This window comes from Chinchilla lanigera, unplaced genomic scaffold, assembly GCF_000276665.1.
Source record: "Chinchilla lanigera isolate Chin_1 unplaced genomic scaffold, ChiLan1.0 scaffold00176, whole genome shotgun sequence".
Lineage (NCBI taxonomy): Eukaryota > Metazoa > Chordata > Mammalia > Rodentia > Chinchillidae > Chinchilla > Chinchilla lanigera.
This window is the reverse complement of record NW_004955577.1, coordinates 1111336-1132300: the sequence shown is the minus strand read 5'-3', so window position 1 is coordinate 1132300 and position 20965 is coordinate 1111336. Positions and strand designations below refer to the sequence as shown.

Sequence of the window (20965 nt, the reverse complement as noted above, 5' to 3'; positions counted from 1 at the left end):
ACTTTGCTTATGGCTTTTTTTTTTTTTTTTTTTTTTTTTTTTGTACTTGTGGCCCTGAGCTGTGTCCCCAGCCCCTTAAAAACTACAGATGACATAAAAACTTTCTGTGCCTTTCTCCTTAATTTGATTGTCTTAACATTTTCAGTTAATTAGTGCTGCTTTCTAAACAGTCTCCTAATGATCATTTCAGATGTGCAGTGAAAGTAAAAATATGGTCCCTTAGGAGGCCTTGAGCTCAAAGAAAAGGAAAAAAAATCCAACTAGGTACAGGTTGGACATCCCTAATCTGAAACTTTTTGAGTGCTAGCATGATACCACCAGTGGGAAATTGTACACAGACCTCATGTAACAGGTCACATTCAAAACAGGTACAAACTGGGTGTCGACACACACCTGTAATCTCATCACTCTAGGAGGCTGAGGTAGGTGGATTGAAGTGTGAGCCCAGCCTGGGCAACTTAGCAAGGCCCTGTCTAAAAAACAGATGAACAAACAAAAGGGCTGGGGATGTAGCTCAATAGGAGGCCCTGGGTTCAATCCCCAGTACCGCAAAACAAAAAACCCAGGTGCACTAAAAATATTACATGAAATACCTTTAGGCTGTGTGTATAAGGTATAGGTGAAACATAAGTGAATTTCATATTCAGACATGGATCCTATCCTCAAGATAGATTATAAGCAGATAATCACAAATTTCAATACAAAATCCCAAACATTTTTGACCTCAGCATTTGGATAAAGGATACTCAGCCTATATTGCCTTTTTTTCCACCTCCTGGTACTGAGGATCAAATCTGGGGTCACTACCATTGAGCTGTGTTCCTAGCCCTTTTCATATATGTATTTTTAAATGTTGAGTCAGGATCTCACTTAGTTGCCCAGGCTGAGTTCAAACTTGGGGTCCTCCTGCCTCAGTCACCCCAGTAGCTGTGATTAGAGGCCTGTGCCACTATGCCCAGCTGTATTGCTTTTTTAAAAATCGTCTTCCATGTACCCAAGGTCAGGCTGTCAGGTAGTATGGCCGTAGGATCTGGGGGTCAGTTGGTGCTGCTCTGATGATTCCAGGCAGCTTTCCAGTGGGTTCTTAGCCAGGTCACATTTGACACAGAAGCCGAAGCCAGCCATTAAGGCCAGATGCTGGAGTGGTTGGGAGGTGGCTGGACTTGTCTCCTAGGGAGCTCTGCTACCAGTTTCTGAAGTAGATGAGTCCAGGGTCCATAATAGCAGTATAGACCCGAGGCCTTTAATACCTGTTGGGGTGCTTGCTGTCTGCTTGGTTTGACCCCGTAGACTCCCACAGAGGGATCCTCTTGCTTTTGTGTGACTGGTTTGGGTTTGGACCTTTTACTTCCTTATACATCCTAAAGGATCCCAGAAATTTGCTTCTCTAGACCTCAGTTTTATTCTGCCCAGTAAATGCTGAAAAACGCCTTTACTAGCTTCACAGCAGACCTGGTGAGTCTAAGCCTTGGGCAGGTATGTATGGCGTAGCCCATGGGCTGGCTGAGAAATTGCCCCTGGGTGAAGCACCTGGGCTCTTCCAGTGCTGGGCCCTGATTTCAGATGCTGGGTCACTGGGTTAAGTCAGTCCCGTGTTTGCTCTAGTGAAGGAGAATGAGCTGAGCTGCGCACAGGGAGACACCAGGGCTTTGCTTGGCAAGCAGTGGGGAGTCTGTCTCTTGGGATGTACCTGTTGGGTGCATACATGCTGGCTGCAAGCTGTAGTGGTTTCAAGACTCCAGTAGCCAAAGACAGGCTCTCTGAGCTCCAGTTGACAGCATGTCTGTGACCTGGGCATCCTTTTTTTTTGTCTTTTTGAGACAGGGTCTTGCTGTGCAGTTCAGGCTGGTCTTGAGCTCACTTTGTAGCCCAGGCTAATCTCAAAGTTGCAGTGATCCTCCTGCCTCAGCCTCCCGAGTGCTGGGATTATAGGCGTGTGCCACCTCACCCGGCCCCAACCTGGGCATGCCTTACTGATCCAGTGTCTGCTCTGTTGCTCCTGTGCCGTGGGGGTGGGGCAGCTCATAACAGAAACAAGGCGGGAGCAGACGGGCCCCTTAACTCAGGCATGTCAGGACGCATGCACACACTTGCTAACCTCCTGGACACTTGGCAGGAAGTGACCGTGTGCACTATACCTGCCTGCTTGAGGAACCTGAGTGAGCCCACCCTGCAGGGGGCCAGGGCAGGTAATGTGGGTACCTTCTTGGGTTTGCAGGAGGAGCTGGAGACTGTCAAGGGTCCTGGGAGGTGGCATATATCTACTAATATGCTTCCAAAATGGAGTGATCTATTCCAGGTGCTGCTTGAACTGGGTATCTTACTGGGACAGAGAGCATTTTTTGAACTAAGAATGGCCGCAGGCCTGCTGTAGGGGCAGAGGAGGACAGAATACCAGGGTGGATAAGGAGTTTGGCAAGAATATTCTGTAACCCTAACTTGACACCACTGTTTGCTTTGAGCGTCCCACTGGGATAAGCGCTTGCCTGTGATGCCCCACGGCCATGCCTCTCTGGACTCACTAAACGTCTACAGGACACACGGGTGACATTTTTGACTTGGCTTGATTTCTTTTTTGTTTCAGAGATGGGTGCGTGATTTGACTCTTCCAGTCTCCTGTTCTCTGACCTCTTGGCCTCTCCTGGGTGATAGTGTTGAGGCCACAAGGAAATCTGTAGGCCAGGGGCTCTGGAACCTACCCCTCCTGTACAGGAAAGGCACCGTCACCCGCTTAGCTCTGACTTAGTTTCTGTGTGATTGCGTGAGAGCTGCTCAGCCCACCCACCAGCTGGAATGAAGCCCTGCCTCAGGCTTGCTTGCTTGTTCAAGGTGGCTTAAAATGCCAGATCCAGCTTCAGAAAACCGCTGCAGTGACCTCTCACCTCTTTTCTGAATTTTCTCCAAACAGGAAAAACCCTGCCTTCCTGGTTCATTTTGTCAGCTTCCTGTGTCGTGACTGGCACCCTGTGTCCCAGGCTTCTCAGGGAGCAAATTTCTCCCCGGTGCACATAGTTTAATCAGGACCTATGATTTAATTAGGAGGCTCTGCCTTAACCCAGCTTAATTACAGTTACTTTCAGGCTTCAGTCAAGCCAGTTCCTTGTAAGAAAGGGGCACGCACCTGGAAGTGGGGACTCCCTCTGCACTTGGGAGCAGTCAGCTTATTACTGATGACTTTCGTTTTTGACAGACCATGTAAGAACATTAATCAGTTGTTCATCCGACTGGAGTAAAACTCTGCCTCTGAGGCTTATTTGCTTCCTCAGTCATTTTTAAAGTGCTGAATCTTGGCTGGGGGAGGGGGTAGCTCATTGTTAGAACACTTGCTTAGCTTGTGTGAGGGCCTGAGTTCTATCCCCAGCACCAAAAATAAGTAAAGTACCAAACCCTGCCCAGAAGTGACAGCTGGAAGGAATCTGGTCTGGGTTTTTGGTAGTCTTTTTTTTTTTTCTTCTGGAAGTTTGCCCTCAACATTCTGACTCTACTGCTCACCCTATGCCAGTTGAAGGAGGACCAGGATCTCCTGTGCCTGAATTGAGTGTTTTGGGGGACGTTGTTTTAAGTGTCTGAAATCACTAGCATGTCATGGTGACTGATCACATAGCTCTGAGTCCAACTCCCTGTGGCTTTTCTCTGCATGGCTACTTGGTATGTAGGTGGCAGGGACAGATCAGACAGGCCAGACCTTCTACCTGTCAGCACTTGGGCTATGCTTTTGGCCGCTGAAGGAGCCCAGTTTTTGGCAGGGACAGTCAGCTGCAGTAGATGTTCCCACTGGCCCCTGTGTGGCCCAGTCCCAGTCCCAGAGCTCCCCCATTGAAGGCATGGGCTTGAATGGAGGCAGCACCGACTACCAGTCCCTGGGACTTCATCTCTGTGGTGGATCTGACCAGCCTGGGTTAAAAGCTTAATCCCACCTCAGATGCTGTGTCTAACAGCATCTCAGTGTGAGGCTGGGATAAAGGTTTCCTGAAAGATGAGCAGAGAGCAGGCCCCTGGGAAGTGGAGTGTACGGCTCTGTACTTAGGTCTGCCTGTCCCAGCTATGAGAAGATTCTGCTTAGCGGGAACGTCTGCACAGGAGAGACTGCGCCTCCACCCTACCTAACTTGCTGCTGGGGCTGAAGCCCACTGTTGCCTGGCTGTGATGCAGAGCTGAGTCTTCCGTGGAGAAGTTCAGGCTCCTCTTCACCTTGCCAGGGTCATGTTCATAATCTCCAGTGCCGAGGGAAGTTGGAGATCAGACTGGACCTTGGATGTGGGCCCCTGTGAATAGTGTCCTCCTATGAGGAGGTGTGAGAGCAGCTTTTGACCTGGGCTTGCAGGGTTAGGGTGATGCTGTCATCTGGGCTGTGTTTGAGAAGCCCCACATGTGACCCTAACTCCCACAGAAGTTGTGAGCCCCTTCCCATCTCAGGGAGGCTGCTTTTCCTCTATGGTGGCCTTTACCAGTGATGAGCTGATGGGCTGTCCTTCCAGACAACCAGAGTTGTTGTTTTCAGGGCCCCAAGGTGAAACTGCCCCTATTTTACCTTTTTTTCTGTGGGCCAAAGATGACCACTTTTGACCCAGATGAGGCAGAGGGTCTGGCATCATCTGTTGCAGGGTCCATGGGTTTCTGTGGAAGAAAGTCCTGCATTTGCCCTGATGTGTGAGGAGCAGCTTCGGAGCTGCTGACCTTGTGCTGCTTGCGTTTGCACCCGTGGCATTCTCTGCTGAAACTGTTCTTCACCTCTGAGCTCATGCTGAGACGCAGGCCTGTTTAGGTGTCACAGTGAGCGTTGGCTGTGCCCAGCCCCTTGTCTACTTAGACTCTCTGTTCTTCTTTTCCTGTGCCTTTCTTGTTTTACTATTTCATTCTTTTAGGGAAAAATAATCTGATTATCTTAAAAAAAAAAAATCTGATTATCTTGTGTGTTGAGTTCTAAAGCAGATAAACAAGGAAGTGAGATGTGCCTCCAGGGGCCAGCCCCAGCCTTCTCCCAGCACCTTGGGAAACACTGTGGGGTGTTTCTTGGTCTAATTGCTCGTCTCTTTCTCCCCACCGAAGGGTAACCTTGTCAGCCACAGACTGCTACATCGTGCACGAGATCTACAATGGCGAGAATGCCCAGGACCAGTTTGAGTACGAGCTGGAACAGGCCCTGGAAGCCCAGTACAAGTACATTGTCATCGAGCCCACCCGAATCGGTGACGAGACGGCACGCTGGATCACCGTCGGCAACTGCCTGCATAAGACGGCTGTGCTGGCTGGCACTGCCTGCCTCTTCACCCCGTTGGCACTTCCCTTAGATTATTCCCACTACATCTCCTTGCCCGCTGGTGTGCTGAGCTTGGCCTGCTGCACCCTCTATGGGATCTCCTGGCAGTTTGACCCTTGCTGCAAGTACCAAGTGGAGTATGATGCCTATAAACTGTCTCGACTGCCTCTGCACACACTCACCTCCTCTACCCCGGTGGTGCTGGTCCGGAAGGACGACCTGCACAGAAAGAGACTGCACAACACGATAGCACTGGCCGCCTTGGTGTACTGTGTAAAGAAGATTTACGAACTCTATGCTGTATGACTCCAGTGAACAGTGAGAGGAACGGAACCACACAGCCCTCGAGAGCCAAGAGGACACAAAGGATTTGGATTGCCGCAGTAACACTTTTTGCTCTGTGAGGCAGTGGAGCCTGGGAAGGTGTTTGGTTTAATATTTGTTATTTTTTAAAAAAGAACACAGATCATGGGTGTACCAAGGGTTTTTTCAGCTTATTACAAAATTGTGATTTCCATGACCCTGGAGGGGGTCTGGGGCTATGGAAGTCTAACTGGGCAGTGGACTGGATAGAAGCCAACGCTGCTGAGGGGTGTGAACGCGCTTGGGGGTCTTTAAGTGTATTGTTTAACTGTACCATTTGGAGCCAACCAGAAGCTACCAACCATTAAAATTACAAGCATTTCAATCCTGCTGTCCTCTGTCCGTGACTGTGCCTGCAGCTGTGGCTGCGTGGAGACACGTGCCCCTGTGGACACTGCTGTGCCCATTGGAGCCAGCTGCTGCCACTTGTAGTGAGATAGGCCTACACCTCCTGTCCTGCTGTCAGACGCTGCCTAGACATGGTCTCATGGGTCTCCTTCGCTTGTTCCCACAGCCAGGGCTACTGACACGCTGTTCAGGGACATGGTAGGGTTAGCAACAAGTCCTAGAGGTCACAGGGATTCCCTTTGGACTCATCTGGAAATTGTGGGGCTCAGGATCCCTCCAGAGAGTGATTTAGGACACAGGAGCTAACATTTGTGATTTTTTTAAAAGCTGTTCCAGATGTGGACCCATGGCCTACGGTGAGGGAAGTCCTGGAAGAAGTCTAGACTGCATGTCACAGGAGCTGAGGCCTGCGCTTCTCCCTTGACCTAGCCCTGTATTCCCTCTGAGGCTTTGGATGCGCGAAGAATTGTCCCTTTGCAAAGGCCGAAGCCTCGGTGCCACTGCCATTGTGGCTGAGAGCCACACAGCACCTCTTCTGAAGGGCAGTGTGTATAAGAGCTAAACTGACCTTTCACCCAGTTGTGAAGTCTCCACCCCAGAGACCCAGTCCGCACAGCAGGGTGCTTAATGTGGGGTGCTTGGCGGTTTTAGGGAGCTACAAAGCAATTGGGCCATTTTTGGTAGAGGAGATCCACAGCTTTTAAAGTTTAAGAAAATTTGATTTATCTCCAGGGGCTCTAGAAATACCAGCTGCTCAGTTGAGTGTTGGATGGCAGGATAGTGTGAGGCGCACAGTATGTTCACACAGCAGCCTTTGGCCAGTGGGAACACTGATAAAGGGAGCTGCCTTGGCCACAGAGCTCCTAGACAAACAGGCCTCATTCTGCTTGTGCAGGGTAAGCTGGGATTGGCACCCATAAACCCTCAGGTGTCTGAGCACTGGCTGTGAGCCTGCTGGGTAAGCACAGCATGGTAGGTGCTTCTGTAACAAACAGACCCAGATTTGGGAAGGAAGCCTCTGCCTGGCCTGGCTGCACATTCTGTACCTCAGACTTCACGGGGGAGGTGGCGAGAACGTGACAGGCCCTGGGTCCGAGAGTCAGATGAGCAGATGCCCTTGCCCAAAATAGAAACCAGGTGTACGCAGTGGATCTTTTTCCATTTTCCAGGCTACACTGAACAAAGTGACTCTTGTTGGTGGACTAACCCAGATCCTTAAGTGCCATCTTAGTTAAGTTGCCCCTTGGCCCTGCAGGTAAGCCCAGGGCTGCTGCCCACAGCATGGCAGGGGTTGGTGTGCCTAAGGCTAGACCATGGGCAGGACGCAGAAGCAATTTCCCACCCTGCTGCTACTGTGCCCAGACCCGAAGTAGTGGCTCGTGCTCAGCTGTGATGTGCCATGGAGCTTTACAGAAAGCTTTCAGTAAATGCCAGTTGAGAGGAAGCAAAGGCCGTGTGACTGGGCCCTCCTATGCAAAATCCAGAGTGTTATGTGGGCCATTTCAGTTCAGGGAGCAGACATGCAACTAGTAAACGTCTAGTTTTAATGCCCCACTCCCACCCTAATTTCGGAGGAGCAGAGTGCCCTGTGTGAAGGCACAGCTAACCAGAAAAATGAGAGATGCAGATGGCTGGTGTGTTCTTTGTGCCTGCCCTCTCCCCTGCCGTCCTCACTCCAGTTCTCACACCTGGCTCAGCGCTGCTGTCCCTGCTGAGGGGGATGGGGCCCTGTAGCACAGCAGAGGGGCTGCATCTGGACTGCAAAGCTTGCTTGGTTTTAGTTTTCAGTCAGGTGTGGGCAGCAGGCACAAGAAGGCCTGCTCCCGCCCAGGCACTATGGAAACACCAGGAGGCTTGATGAACAAAGTGGGAAGTGTCTCTGGACTTTATCAGATACATAAAGGCAGAGCCAACTGAAAATCATGCTTTATAACCAACCCCTCCAGCAAAATTTGCGGATGGAAGTGGGCCAGCTAAGCTTTGAGGACAGAAGAATGAACAGCAACAACATGGCTACCACCCGCCACTGATTTGACACTGGTTTGAAAACTGAAGAGCAAAGCGAAGGTTGCTCAGAAGCCACAAGCTGACGCCAGGCCATGGCTGAGCTGCCCTAAGGAGAACCTGCAGGTGGGCACTGGGCAGGGCTCGTCCACAGAAAGGCCATCAGCTGCTGTCCATGTTAGTACAGCCCCGGGCTGCCCCTGGAGGCCCCGTGTGTTCAAACCAGTGCTTGTTTCAGGAAGGGACATTCAGGGTTGTCCCAAACAGTCTAGGAGCAACAGGGTTGATCCCAGGTCTTTGGGGTCTTCAGTCTTTGAGGCTAAGAGAGCCTCTGGCGCTGGTTTGTGTCTTCTGTAACTCTAGGATTTGTGAGCCACCTTAAAAGCCTCTTGCTCAGCTTCTTGGCAAGCAGCTGTATCTAGCTAGATTTTTATAAACACTCAGTTTGCATTATATTGTCTTCTGTTTCTATGGTGGACTATAGCACTTCTAAAGTAAGTTTTAGAAAGCAAGTTTTTAAAATGTTTGGGTTGGTAAGGGCTGGAGCTATAGGTCAGTGGTAGAACACCTGTGTATCTGTGCAAGGCCCTGGGCTCCGTCCCCAGCAGAAATACACACTTGGTGCTCTCTGTCCTTGTGGATGGCGTATGCTGCCGCTAAGCTTGTAGTCTGCAGTACGTCCCAAGATCTGACCCTTTTATTTAATGGAGATGAAAGGACAGAGCTGGGCACAGGCCCTTCTGCAGGTACCAGTCACCAAGCGTCTACGGAGAGGTGCTCTGTGCTTCTCAGAGGAAGCGTCACCTTGTTGCCATGCCCCGGGAGCCTGCTAGTGCGGGGCAGCCTCACTCAACCTGGGGTGAGGTTCAGAGGGAGCTGTAGCTCTACAACAGTTGCTGCCACGTTGGCTCTGGTGCTGGGATCTACTGTGAACACTAAAAAGCCCTTCCTCATGCCAGGACAGGTGTAGACGACGTACGTGGAAGATGAAACGGCACCCATCCTGTTTGTCTGCATTTCACCAGCAGTTCCTGGACCTGTCTAGGATGTACTGTGAGCCAGGGCAGATCTAAGCACCTGCAGGTCCTCCTACTCCCAGGAAACTGGACAGCCTTCAATTCCCTAACCCTATGGTGTTGTGGCTATTTTTATCATTTGGGGGCAGCTGTTTATTTATTTTTATTTTTTTTTCCGGTACCGGGAATCGAACTCACGCTTGCCAGGCAGGCACTATGCTGCTGAGCTAAATCCCCAGCCCCGGGGCAGCTGTTTAAAATAGAAGCTTGAAGGGCCAGACTTGGGATACAGAGCAAGATGTCAACATGACAAGACTAGGTCGTTTTTATTCTAATTTAGGGAACTCTACAATGGAATTACTATCCCAATAATCAGTTTCAGTAGTAGGAAAAATTTCTCGAAAACCTCAGAGATAAGTTGATCTACTTAGTGAACCTCAACCACATATTTTTAATAAATTAGAAAGGCACATGCTCCAGTTAGTTCCCATTAAGGTACTCCTACATATGTTCATTCATTCATTTATTTATTGAGACAAGGTCTCACTATATAGTTCGGACAACTTGAATTTGTTCTGTAGTCCAGGCTGGCCTTAAACTTGCAGCAATCCTCCTGTCTCAGCCTCCCAAGTGCTAGGATTACAGGTGTGCGCCACCACGTCCACCTACCAGGGGTGTTTTAGACTCCTCTTCATGTTCTAGGGCACCTGGGGCCATGCAGGGTTCTCTCCCTTTGGCTGCTTAATAATTTCATCATCTGCTTGAAGGGGTGCTGAGAGTCCTAAGGAACATGAGGTGTTCCTATTGGTGCTAAACTTGGGATCTCTTGGGATATGCCGAATAAGCCACCACACACTAGCCTGGCTTCTGTGCTCCATGAGCCATCACAGGGCCCTGGAAGTGAATATGAATAATGAGTTCCTGGAGCCATACCCTGCCCCTCAAGCACTGGAGGCTCCATCGAGGTGGTTTTGAGTAAGTCAAACATGAGAACAGCTGGCTCAGGTGATGTCATGGCGTCTTCTGGTTCCAAGACTAAGGCCATTTCTAGGAGTTGGGGGAGCTAAAATTCAAAGGACACACTGTTTCTCTAATCCTTGAAGGCTGAGTTACTGTTCCAGTCATTTAATTGTATTTTTAGTGTTAAACCCTGCCCCATATTTATTTAAGTGTTTACCCTTCACCTTGGGAAGAAGCTCGTGGCCTGGTTTAGTTCCCGCTCTCGGGGCAGGGGCCAAGCCAGGGAAGTGTTTCCCCAGTGTATCCACCTGAGACAAACCTCCACTCAAGTCTCAACAGATGCAGCTGTCCCCTGTAGAGCAACCACGCCCAAGAAAGTGTTGCTTCTCAGCTCCAGCTCTGATCTGCATTAAGAGTTCTTGGATTTCCGCTCCTTGCTGGCTCTGAAGGCCATGATGCTGAAGAAGAGCCCAGGAGCCAGGCTGCGAAGATAAATGGCCAAGAAAGGCACCCAGTCGGCCAGGACCACGTCTTTCTTCTTCTTCCCTACGGCAGCAAGAACATCCTGGGCCACATCCGCAGGACTCCGGCCCTGGGCTGTGTTCCTGTCCATAGCTAAAATAAAAGAAACACATGAACTTGGAAGCAGAGGTCCCACTCTTGAGGGTCTGAGCTGACAAGGGTGATCATGTCAGCCTGCTGCACTCCCTACTGGGGAGCTCTTCCCAGTCTGTCAGGAAGCAGCAGCATCCTGAGCCCTGATGTTCTACCCTACCCAGCCCCAGGACTGGAGACTGAACCCAGGGCCTTTGCACTGAGTTACACCTCCAGCCCTTTTTTATGTTTTAGAATTTTGAGGCAGAGTCTTGCTAAACCATGCAGGTTCAGCTTGAGCTTGTGATCCTTCCTCAGCCCCCCAGACTGCTAGGGTTATAGATGTGCGCTACAGTGCCAGGCCCTGATGATTTCATGTTCTGTGGAACTGTTGGCATTTCACAATAGGTAAGGGGGGGTAGGTAAGTGGGAATGAGGAACATATGGGGTGAGGACTGGCAACCCCACTCTGCTTGGGACCAAAGTGGGCCCATCTGTGTGGTGGCTTATGGGAAAAGCAGAAGGCCAGCCCAAGTAGGATCTCAGAGAGAGCTCCTCACACCTCTGAGAAGCTTCCTTTTTTTTTTTTCAGAACCAGGAATCGAACTCAGGACCGTGCACTTGGCAGGCAGGGACCGTGTTGCAAGCTACATCCCCGGCCCTGAGAAGCTTCCTGACCTGGGAAGTTTTCCCATCTTAGAGTAACCAATGACTAAGGACTGTTACCCATCTAATTAATGTGAAATGGCTTAGCTTCAGCGTTACCAGAGGGAGAGGGGGGACCATCTGATCCCTACAGGCAGCACCAGCTCACAGAACAGACAGATGCCCCCGCTCCCAAAGTCACATCAGCCAGACGAGACAGGAAGAAATCCACGGTCTGCTTTAGGCGATGGAGGGAAGGAGGTAGCTGGGAGAGTTTAGGACGTATGAGTGTGACAGTCACTGATGTTCCTTCTTCATGAGTGACCTGCTTTTTGCTGGCAAAGCAGAAGCAGCCAGACTGCCTGGCCTCCCTCACCGGAGCTCTGTGTTCTTGTGTGTGAATGGAGAAAGTGGAGAATATCAATTGTTGCTTATTTTTAAATGCCAGAGAGAGAATTTTTAAAGCAGTATCTACTAGGGATAAACAAGTGTGAAGCTGTATAGCTCCTGCCTCTGTGTGGCTTCTGCTGTGGGGAAACTTGCTGTGTGAGAGACCAGCTGCCAGCCAGGACAGGGCAGTCTTGGTTCAGGCCTGGAAGGGTGGGTGCATGACCAGCAGGCCCTTCAGCACAGGCCCACAGAGATCGCACCCAGAGCAGCGGGATAGAGCAGGACAGTGCCGGAAGGGTAGACAAGCCTGTCGCAAGCTCAGGGAGGCACTGGTGGTCCAGCTGACCCCAGACAGCTTGTGCCTGCATGCTGGGCTGGGCCAGGCCTTCAGCCTGTAAGTGGCAATTGCAGGTCAGCTCAACACTGCCTCCAAATGAAGCAAGATGGAGACCAATAGTATTGCCCACACCCGGACTCACCCCGAAAATCAGCCCTGACATCAGTGATAATGCATTGGTAGGGACTGTTCAGGTCAAGCCTTCCCACTTGCCATGAAGTTAATTCACTTAGGCCTGATCGTGACAATACTTCTTGGACCTTAGGGTCTGGGAATGAGTTAGGTGGACGCGTGGTGGTGTTTCAGCTTGAGGACTTCCTTTGTATGCCCCACAATTCTCAACCCAGGCTAAGGGTGGCTTCTGGCAGAGTAAGGGAAGATTATGTAACAGTCTATATTTACAACCAACACTTATGTGAGAATTTTTAAATATAAAAAACTGTCTTCCAAATGAAATGACCAAAAAATCACTGAGGTAAAAGCAACATGTCCCACTGTGGCCACCCAATAGCTTTTCTTTCTTTCTTTTTTGGTACTGGAAATTGAACTTGGGACCTTGCACTTGCCAGGCAGGCACTTGTGCCACTGAGCTAGATCCCTGGTCCCCAATAGCTTTTGTTTTTTTGTTTTTTTTTCGTTTTTCTCTGGTACCGGGAACCGAACTCACGACCTTGCGCTTGCCAGGCAGGCGCTTTTGCCGCTGAGCTAAATCCCCAGCCCCCCCAAAAGCTTTTCTTTTTTAAGATTTTGTTTTGTCTGGACACAGGTCTCACTGTGTAATTCAGGCTGGCCTTGAACTCACGGTGACCCACTCTCCTCAGCCTCCCAAGTGCTGGGATTACAGGTGTGTGCTACCATGCCTGGCTTCCAATAGCTTTTCTTCTTTTCTCTTTTTCTCTTTTTGAGACAGGGTCTTGCTGTACAGTTCAGACTGGCCTTGAGCTCACTTTGTAGCTCAGGCTGACCTTGAACTCGTAATGATCCTCCTGCCTCAGCTTTCCAGTGCTGAGATTACACACATGCGCCATGATGCCCAGCTCCCATAACTTTTCATAGGAGAAAAAGAAGCCTGCCTCACCTCCATATCTGGACCCATCACCTGTGACGGCATTTACAGAGAGGTTGGTGCGGATGTAGCCAGGGCTGATGAGAGTCACTTCGATTCCATCCTGCTTTACTTCCGCACGCAGGCAGTCAAAGAACGCCTGTGTTGCGTGCTTGGAGGCTGCGTCTGCAACAGCAGAAAGGAGCAGTGAGGGCGGCGGGAGGGTGAGGCCCCGAGCCCACCTTTCACTGCACTCACCCTTCAAAACCTGGCTTTGCCACGTGAGAAAGGAGCAGTGAGGGCGGCGGGAGGGTGAGGCCCCGAGCCCACCTTTCACTGCACTCACCCTTCAAAACCTGGCTTTGCCATGTGAGAGCACAGCACCGCACAGTGCTCACTCTCGGTTCTGAGAAGCGCACTGCGTCTCGGAGCTTAGGAGACACTGAAAGCGTCGGGAGGGAAGGGGTGCTGTGTGCCAGCCTCCTCGTAAGGCTCACGGAGAACGCGCACATGTGTGCGCACGCGCACGCGTACAGTATGCTAAAAAAAACCCTTAATGCCTACTGAGTGAAAGACTAAATAGTACAAGTAAAAAAGTGAAGTCCTTCTGCTTTCCAGTCCCGATCTTGGAGGGGACTACGCTGGCTCTCAGACTTTGTTTTATGTGTTTTGTGTGTACACACACGACTTTACGGACCTCACACTGTTCCTACAAGTAGCCTTCTTCACCTGGCACAGATGATACAGCCTCTGTGCCAGCCCTACAGAACCACCACAAAGCACACCTTAGCTGGTCTCATTTCATCTTGCTTGGCTGCCCAGTCTTCCCTTGGGGTCACCAGGTGAAAGGACTGGTTCCGTGAGTGGACCTGAAGGGCTATTTCTGGTTTTTGTTACTATAGAACGTGCCACTAGTGATGATCTCTGCACACACATGTGCATATAATCCATGCCTGGCTTCTTACGTACTTCCCCTGATGAACTGCTGGGTGGTAACTTCCATCTTGAAGTCACAGAGCTTGCTTCACCTGCGAGAGGCAGTCACCTCTGCTTCTCAGCAACAGCTCCGCAGTCCAGTGAAAAGTGGTGAAGGGACACAGGTGTGTCCTACATGTTTTAGTCTCAGTGAAAAAAAGGGTGTCATCTATCAGCCAAGACAACAGGAAGGGACACAGCCAGGAAATGTCACACCGAGTCACAGAAGGATCTGGTTGCAGGTGGGTGGAAGAACACTCCTGTCAGTTGTGATTCCAGGGACAGCCCAGCCAGAGGACGGACAGGAATGGGTCCCTTGGAGGTCTCTAAAACAGGCTCCACACTGGTGGCTGGGTCTCCCCAGAGCTTCTCAGGCTGAGCTGGCCCAAGCCCTAGCTGCTGCCACCATCACCCGCTCCCTCTGTGCATGGGACAGTGGCACTCACACCTCATGGACTGTCTGATGTGGCCTCTCAGCAGCAGTGTGAAGCAGACGAGGCTAACAGGTGAGAAAGGTGCTACCGATCTTGGCCGAGCCGCTTGCCCAGGCAGCACAGCCGCTCCTTCAGGGCGGGCACCATGCAGCAGAGATACGAGCCTTCGCGGGTTTTCAGCGATGCAGACAGACACTGTGGCACGCGTGTCCTAGGCTGCCCACCACTGCTATGCCCTATCAGACCGACCAGGCCGCCTACTGATGTTGGCAGCTGTTAAGAGAATAAGATCCAGTGGGTCTAACCCCGAGTAAAATGTGGAAATCATTTAATACAGAGAACTCTGTGTCCTTTACTCTGATTTACCTATTACTAACATTTACCTTAGTTGCTATATCAGTCATGATTTTTTTTTTTTGAGACAGGGCCTCGCTATGCAGTTCAGGCTGGCCTTGAGCTCACTTTGTAGCCCAGGCTGGCCTCAAACTCACAACAATCCTCCTGCCTCAGCCTCCCGAGTGCTGGGATTACAGGTGTGCACCACATACCCAGCTCTCTTTCACGATTATACATAGTTTTTGTTTGGTTTGGTTTGGTTTCATTTCCTGAACCTCTTGAGCAGGCTTGGATGGCTATCCTGTGCGAGCAGGGTTGAAGTAGAATATGGGCCAACAGAGAAACCACAGAGATAAGTACAGATACAGCTCCTTTCATGTACAGAGGGCACCTCCAGCTGACTCATCTCACCTTTAGTCCAGCCCTGGGAACCATTCTGATGAGTGTGAGGACCATGGAGGGGGAGGAAATGGAGGTCAGTACAGGTCCAGACATTCCGCAAGAGCCAACAGGCAAAGAAGGGACTCAGATCTTGGTGAAAAGAATAACCTTGTGCTCAGACGTTTCGCTACACCTTATTATCAATTGGACTGTCACCATCCCTTCAAAACTCTGAAGGAGCTCAGCCACCCACCTGCTTCCTGACAGGGATGTGTCTGGGCCGTGGGGATGTTAAGAGCAGACAAGACTGTTCCAGGTCTTTCCTTTCAGAGGGTACAGTGAAGAAAGTGACTGAGATGGTTTGTGAAATTTCCTTTAAAATATTTTAAAAAGCAGAAGTTATACTGTGTGTGCTTGCTGGTGTGACACAAAGGTGGAGAGATGGAGGAAGTGGCACAGCTACTCTCCTACATGGAGAGGGAGGTACGAACTGGTGAGCAAACTGGCACGCTGAATTTTTCGGGACTGTATTTGCAAACAGTGGTAAGCACAGAGAGGTGAGGACTCTTGCCTGAGGTCGCACAGAGGGTAAGGAATAAAGCTGGGATCTAACCCAGGTACGTGGCTCCAGAAAACCACATTTACATTTTGTGGTTTCTTCACATTCTGTACAGGGTATCTCTTCAACATCTGAATTCTGGACAGTAAACATATTTTTATAATCTGAAAAATAAAAAACATCCCAGGTAGGGCCGGGGATATAGCTCAGCGGTGTAAGTGTTTGCTTGGCAGGCGCAAGGTCCTAAGTTCGATTCCCAGTACCCCTCCAAAAAAAAAGCAAAACACAAAACATCCCAGGTGAGGGAGAAGAAAGTACTCACAGGCTGAGCGGAAAGGAACACTAATTTTTCCCTGGATGCTGCTAATGGTGACAATGTGTCCTCGCTTCCTCTTGATCATGGATGGCAGGAGCACTGCAGGGAGAAGACAGGGACTTAGATGGCATTGTTCCTCCTGCCACTGGGGGTGACAGCCCCTCAGTGACAAGCACGGAGAGCGGAAGGAGGCAGGGGGAGCTGACAGCCAGCCTAGCTGACAGCGGTCAGCACAGCACTTTCGTCCTACGGAAGCCTGAACCCTGAGCTGGTGTCTGTGGGACACAGAACATCCCCTCATTGTCCAGGTTTGCAGACATCATGGGATGGACATGCAGGCAATGGTGTGCAAATGAGACTGCAAAGACCCTCATGTGTCAGAAATGCACATAAAATACAGACAAAGGCCTGAGGAGAAAAAAAACAGACCATAATGACCATACCCACTGCATGATACAACAGCACATAGGGACAGGCAAGATCTAACCAAAATAGAATCAAGTAAGCAAACAGAATGCCAACACATCAGGCCCTTTTCTCTTTTAACCCAAGACTGTTACCTTTTGTTAAAGCTACAGGACCAAAGTAGTTTGTCTCCATAACCTTCCTGTCCACGTCTACTGTGGTGTCCACGATGGCCCCACGGTAGCTGATGCCAGCATTATTGACGAGGATGTCCACAGAGCCAAAGCACTGCAGGATCTCTGCTCCTGCAGCCATGGTGGCTGCAGAGTCTGTGAGGTCGAAGGTCACTGTACAGGGCTTGTGCATCTGTTTCTGGTCAAAACAAGACAAAAGGCCTGCTGAGTGATGTGTCCTTGCTTTTCGGAGTCCTGGGAAGGGCCCATGGGCCCTGAAATGCCGTGGGGTGCAGCAGCCCTCTCCCCAAGAGATGTAGCCCACACACTTCCTGCCTGTTGTGCTCATACTTTACCTGGACAACTGCCTCCTGAACTGCGAAGAACTGAACCCCACAAGAGGTACCTGGAGACCCTCTCAGCTTCATGAGTGAGACTGCAAGGTGCCCAGGGCAGGGCACAGAGGGCATGGCCTGCCGTAGATCACCACAGGAGCTATTAGTCACAGGTCCTCCTGCTGCTCTGTGTTGTCCATTGTCCTTACGCAGCACCGTGTGTGTGTGTGTGTGTGTGTACATGCTGTCTTACTCAGGGTAGGTCATTTGCACGCACTCGTTGCTCAAGGAACATTACTTACACATCCCCTAGGGGCCAGGGATGTTGCAGAAAGTAAGACAGAGTCCCTGTGCCCCTGAAGCACACAGTCCAGTGCAGAAGACAGGTTAGTCCTATCACTGTAAAGAATGCTATGAAGAAGTACAGGGTGCTAGAAAAGTAAGTAAATCAGCAATGTCACTTGGAGGGCTTTCCCACAGATGTGAGCCAAAAAGAAACCAAGAAGATGAGTGTGGGTAAATCAGAGAGGACAGCAGAAAAAGCAGGAAGCACCAGGAATCCACCTCTTCATCGGGAAAAATATACTGGCAGAAACTCTCTGAAGGGACCCTTCTAGAATGCTGGAATTTACTTGAATATTTGTAACTTCCAGGGAAGTGTTTGCTGGCAAACTGCAATAATTTTGGTAGATTTCACCCATCAGGTTACTGGCACCTAGCAGTCCACCACCCCATCCTGCAGGTTGGCACTGTTTCAGCCACTACCAGCTGACACAGCCTTCAGCTTGCAGTGGAAGCAATGTCTAATTCAAGGATGTGTGACTGTTTTATGGGCATTCAAAAATACAAATACATTTCTACAAAACATACCCAAAAAACCAAGATGCTAGACTTACTAGACAAAGACATTGAAAAGACTGAAAAAGGTGTCACACATTTGTAATCCCAGCACTTAGGGACACTAAGACAAAAGGATTGCAAATTCAAGTCCCACCTGGGCAACTTAGTAAGACCCTGTCTCAAAATATATGTATTTTTAAAAACAGGGCTGGAGATGTAGCTCACATGAAAGTCTGAGACCCAATTCCCAGCAGCACACAAAAAAAAGAAAAGACAAGACATCTCCACTATGCTCAAAGAGTAAAGGAGACATGGACAAAAAAGAAACTATTAAAAATGGGAATATAAATTAAAAATTATTAAAAATTCTAGAGCTGTAAAGTATAATAAGTGAAATAAGATATACAAGGAAAAGCAAACAAGCACACTGAAGAATTAGTGAACTTAAAGAAAACTGAAATGATCACATCTGAGGAACAAAGAAAAAAGAATGAAGTAAACAGTGTACCTAAGAGATACACATCACTTTATCAAGCAGACCAACATACGCCCTGTGGATTTCTGAGGAGAGGGAAAGAGACAGAGAGAGGTAGAGAGAATATAATAATGGCTAATTACTCCTCAGATTTGATGAGAAACATGAACCTACACATCCAAGAAATACAACATCAAGTACAATAAACTCAGAACCACATTGAGACAAATTATAGTCAAACCACTGAAAGACAAATCTTGAAAACAGCAAGCAAGAAGCAACTCTTCACAAAAAAGGGATCTTTGTTAAGATGATCAGCGGACTTCTCATTGAAACCTTGAAGAGTCTGGCGCGCACGGGAAGCCGCACGGTGGGGAGCCTCGGTCTTCGGCTGGCTCCCTGCCGCACTGACGCCCGGAAGGAGGGCCCCCCCCACCCCGGCGCCCGTGAAAGCCATGGGGTGGGGAGCGCTGGCCCTCCGGCTGGCCCCTAGCCTAGCAGGCGTGGTGGGGTGGGGAGCTTTGGTCTTCCGGCCGGCTCCCCACCTCGCAGGCGCCTGGAAGGAGGGCCCCCGGTGCTGCTTGCTCGGGAAGCCAGCCCCCAGCCTAGCAGGTGCCCGGGAGGAGGGGCTCTGGCGCACGGAAAGCCGTGCAGCAGCAAGTGCTGTCCCGCGCCTGCCTGAGGGCTGGCTGCCGCTCAATTGAGAACTACCATAACACAGAAACAACGACACAATCAGCCCACCATGCACCGGCTGCAGATGCCCACCCACAGACATGTGTGAATCATTCAAACATGGAGAAACCCCTGGGAATGCATGCCATACAACGGGCCACTCTTGCTCCTGCCATTGAGAACCTGAAAGGTCCAGAGTCAGCGGAGGAGCAGCTGCTGAACAAGGACTCAGAGAACATGAGAATGCAGACAAAGCCTGAGGGATCAGAGGTCCTGTGGACTGGGGTCATGAGAGCCGCTTGGAAGCTGTAAACCAGGAGGACCTTGCACAAAACCTGCGGAGACTCACTGGAAGCCATTCTTCCCCTGACAGTACAGGCTGTGGTGGAGCTCTGGAGAAGTCTGCATAAAGATTCCTGCCCCCTGTGCTGATGGTTGGGGAGAGGACACTAACTGGTTGTGGGGTCCCAATGAGATGGGAAGCTGGAGAGAAAAAGCTACAAAGAATGGCTTTCGCCCCAGGCGGCTCACTTGAGATGTTAGTAAGAATTGCCTCCTCAGCAATATGTATAGCTGTGATGAGGAGGAGGCCAAGGAGAGAAAACAAAGAGACTGAGAAAAAGCACCTGCTTTTGCTGCAGCACTAAGAGAAACAGATCCCAAGCCTCATTCTCGGGGCCCCAAGAAGAACTCAACGACTGCATTCATCTGCTACCACTGTTAAAAGCCAGGCCACCTCAAGAGGAACTGCCTTAAGAAGCCCCCTGGGCCATAACCTGAATACAAAGATCGGTCTGCCCTCTGAAGTGGTCTGCCCTCTGAAGCAGAGGCCCCAGAGCTGAGACCCATCCTACCAGTTAGTCCAATAGGAATGAGGGGGCCCAGGGCATACTCTGCCTTCTCCCTCTGGCCAGACTGTCATCTCCATGGAGGAGCCCCAGGTAATCATGACTATGGAGGAACAAGAAAACAGCCTGTTGCTAGACACAGGTGCAAGTCTCTTGGACCTTCTTTTCAATCCTGGCCTTCCTTCCAGCCGTCACACCTCAGTGACAGGAGTCACTGGTGAAGAGGTAATATGCTATTTTTCACAACCCTTAGGGTGTAGCTACTTGTTAGATCCTTCTTGCGGATCTCTGTCTTCTTGAGAAACCACTTTGAAGATACCACCATGTATTACAGCAGCCATTGATATTTTCCTACTAATCTATCCATAACTCTGTAATGTTTGTATTGTTCCTATGCTATTTCGTAAATGGATGCATGTTTATTATTGTGTTTTTCCTACAATAACCATTGAGAATAGTTAATGATTACTCAGTAGGTCACTCATGTGTAACTCTATTTATTTTCTTAAGAAGCCACTTTGAAGATACCAAAGTACAGTACAACAGCTATTGATAATCTCCTACCTCTTTTGTCTGTAACTCACTATTATTTGTCTATTTGTTTTCCTGAGAAACTTATCTTGTAGATAACAATATGTAAAACAATAACCATTGATAATTTCCTACCACTTTGTCTGTAATTTGGTAAGCCCCCCTATTATTATGTTATCCTTCTTTTACTTTAAAAAAAAAAAAAAAAAGAAACAAACCTTGAAGACCAACAGGCAGTGGACTGATATATTTAAAGTGATAAAAAAACGGTATCAACCAAGAAGTATACATCTATACAAATGTCATTCAAAACTGAGAGGGAAATTAAGACATTTCCAGATAAAGCTGAGGGAGTTCATTGTCATCAGACCTATTCTGCAAGAAATCCCAAGGGGAATCCTTCAAGTTTGAAATGAAAAGCAGGTAGACAGTAACTCAAAGTCAGAGGAAGAAATAAGATCTCCAGTAATACATGGGCAATTATAATGGCTATTATTAGTATAATTTTCATTTATAAATCCATGTTTTGTGTTCTAAATAATTAAAAAGACAAATGAATAAAAGCCATTATTAAATTATGTTACCAGGCAACACTACAGGAATATATAATCGGTGGCATGAATACCAGACAGGGGGACTACACTGAGGGTAGGGTTTCTGTATGCCACTGAGGGTGACATAAATTTAAATCAGTGTTACAATTTTAGGATACTAAATGTA

At 49.4% G+C, this 20965-nt stretch overlaps 2 protein-coding genes across 5 annotated transcripts in view; one reads left to right on the top strand and one right to left on the bottom strand.

Annotated features, from left to right (window-relative positions):
* Window positions 1–5948, top strand: part of Tmem11 (transmembrane protein 11) — a 13793-nt gene extending 7845 nt beyond the window's left edge. For both annotated transcript variants that reach the window (XM_005413988.2, XM_005413989.2), the window contains exon 2: window positions 5050–5948. In XM_005413988.2, the coding sequence (XP_005414045.1) occupies window positions 5050–5566 (517 nt within the window). In that variant the 3' untranslated portion in view covers window positions 5567–5948. The remainder of the gene's footprint in view (window positions 1–5049) is intronic.
* Window positions 5949–10096: 4148 nt separating this feature from the next.
* The window catches only part of Dhrs7b (dehydrogenase/reductase (SDR family) member 7B), a 50301-nt gene continuing 39432 nt past the window's right edge, over window positions 10097–20965 (bottom strand). For all 3 annotated transcript variants that reach the window (XM_013509623.1, XM_005413987.2, XM_005413986.2), the window contains exons 4-7: window positions 16524–16740; window positions 15970–16062; window positions 12996–13148; window positions 10097–10566 (exon numbers count right to left, since the gene is read on the bottom strand). In XM_013509623.1, coding sequence (XP_013365077.1) covers window positions 10361–10566; window positions 12996–13148; window positions 15970–16062; window positions 16524–16740 — 669 coding nt within the window. In that variant the 3' untranslated portion in view covers window positions 10097–10360. The remainder of the gene's footprint in view (window positions 10567–12995; window positions 13149–15969; window positions 16063–16523; window positions 16741–20965) is intronic.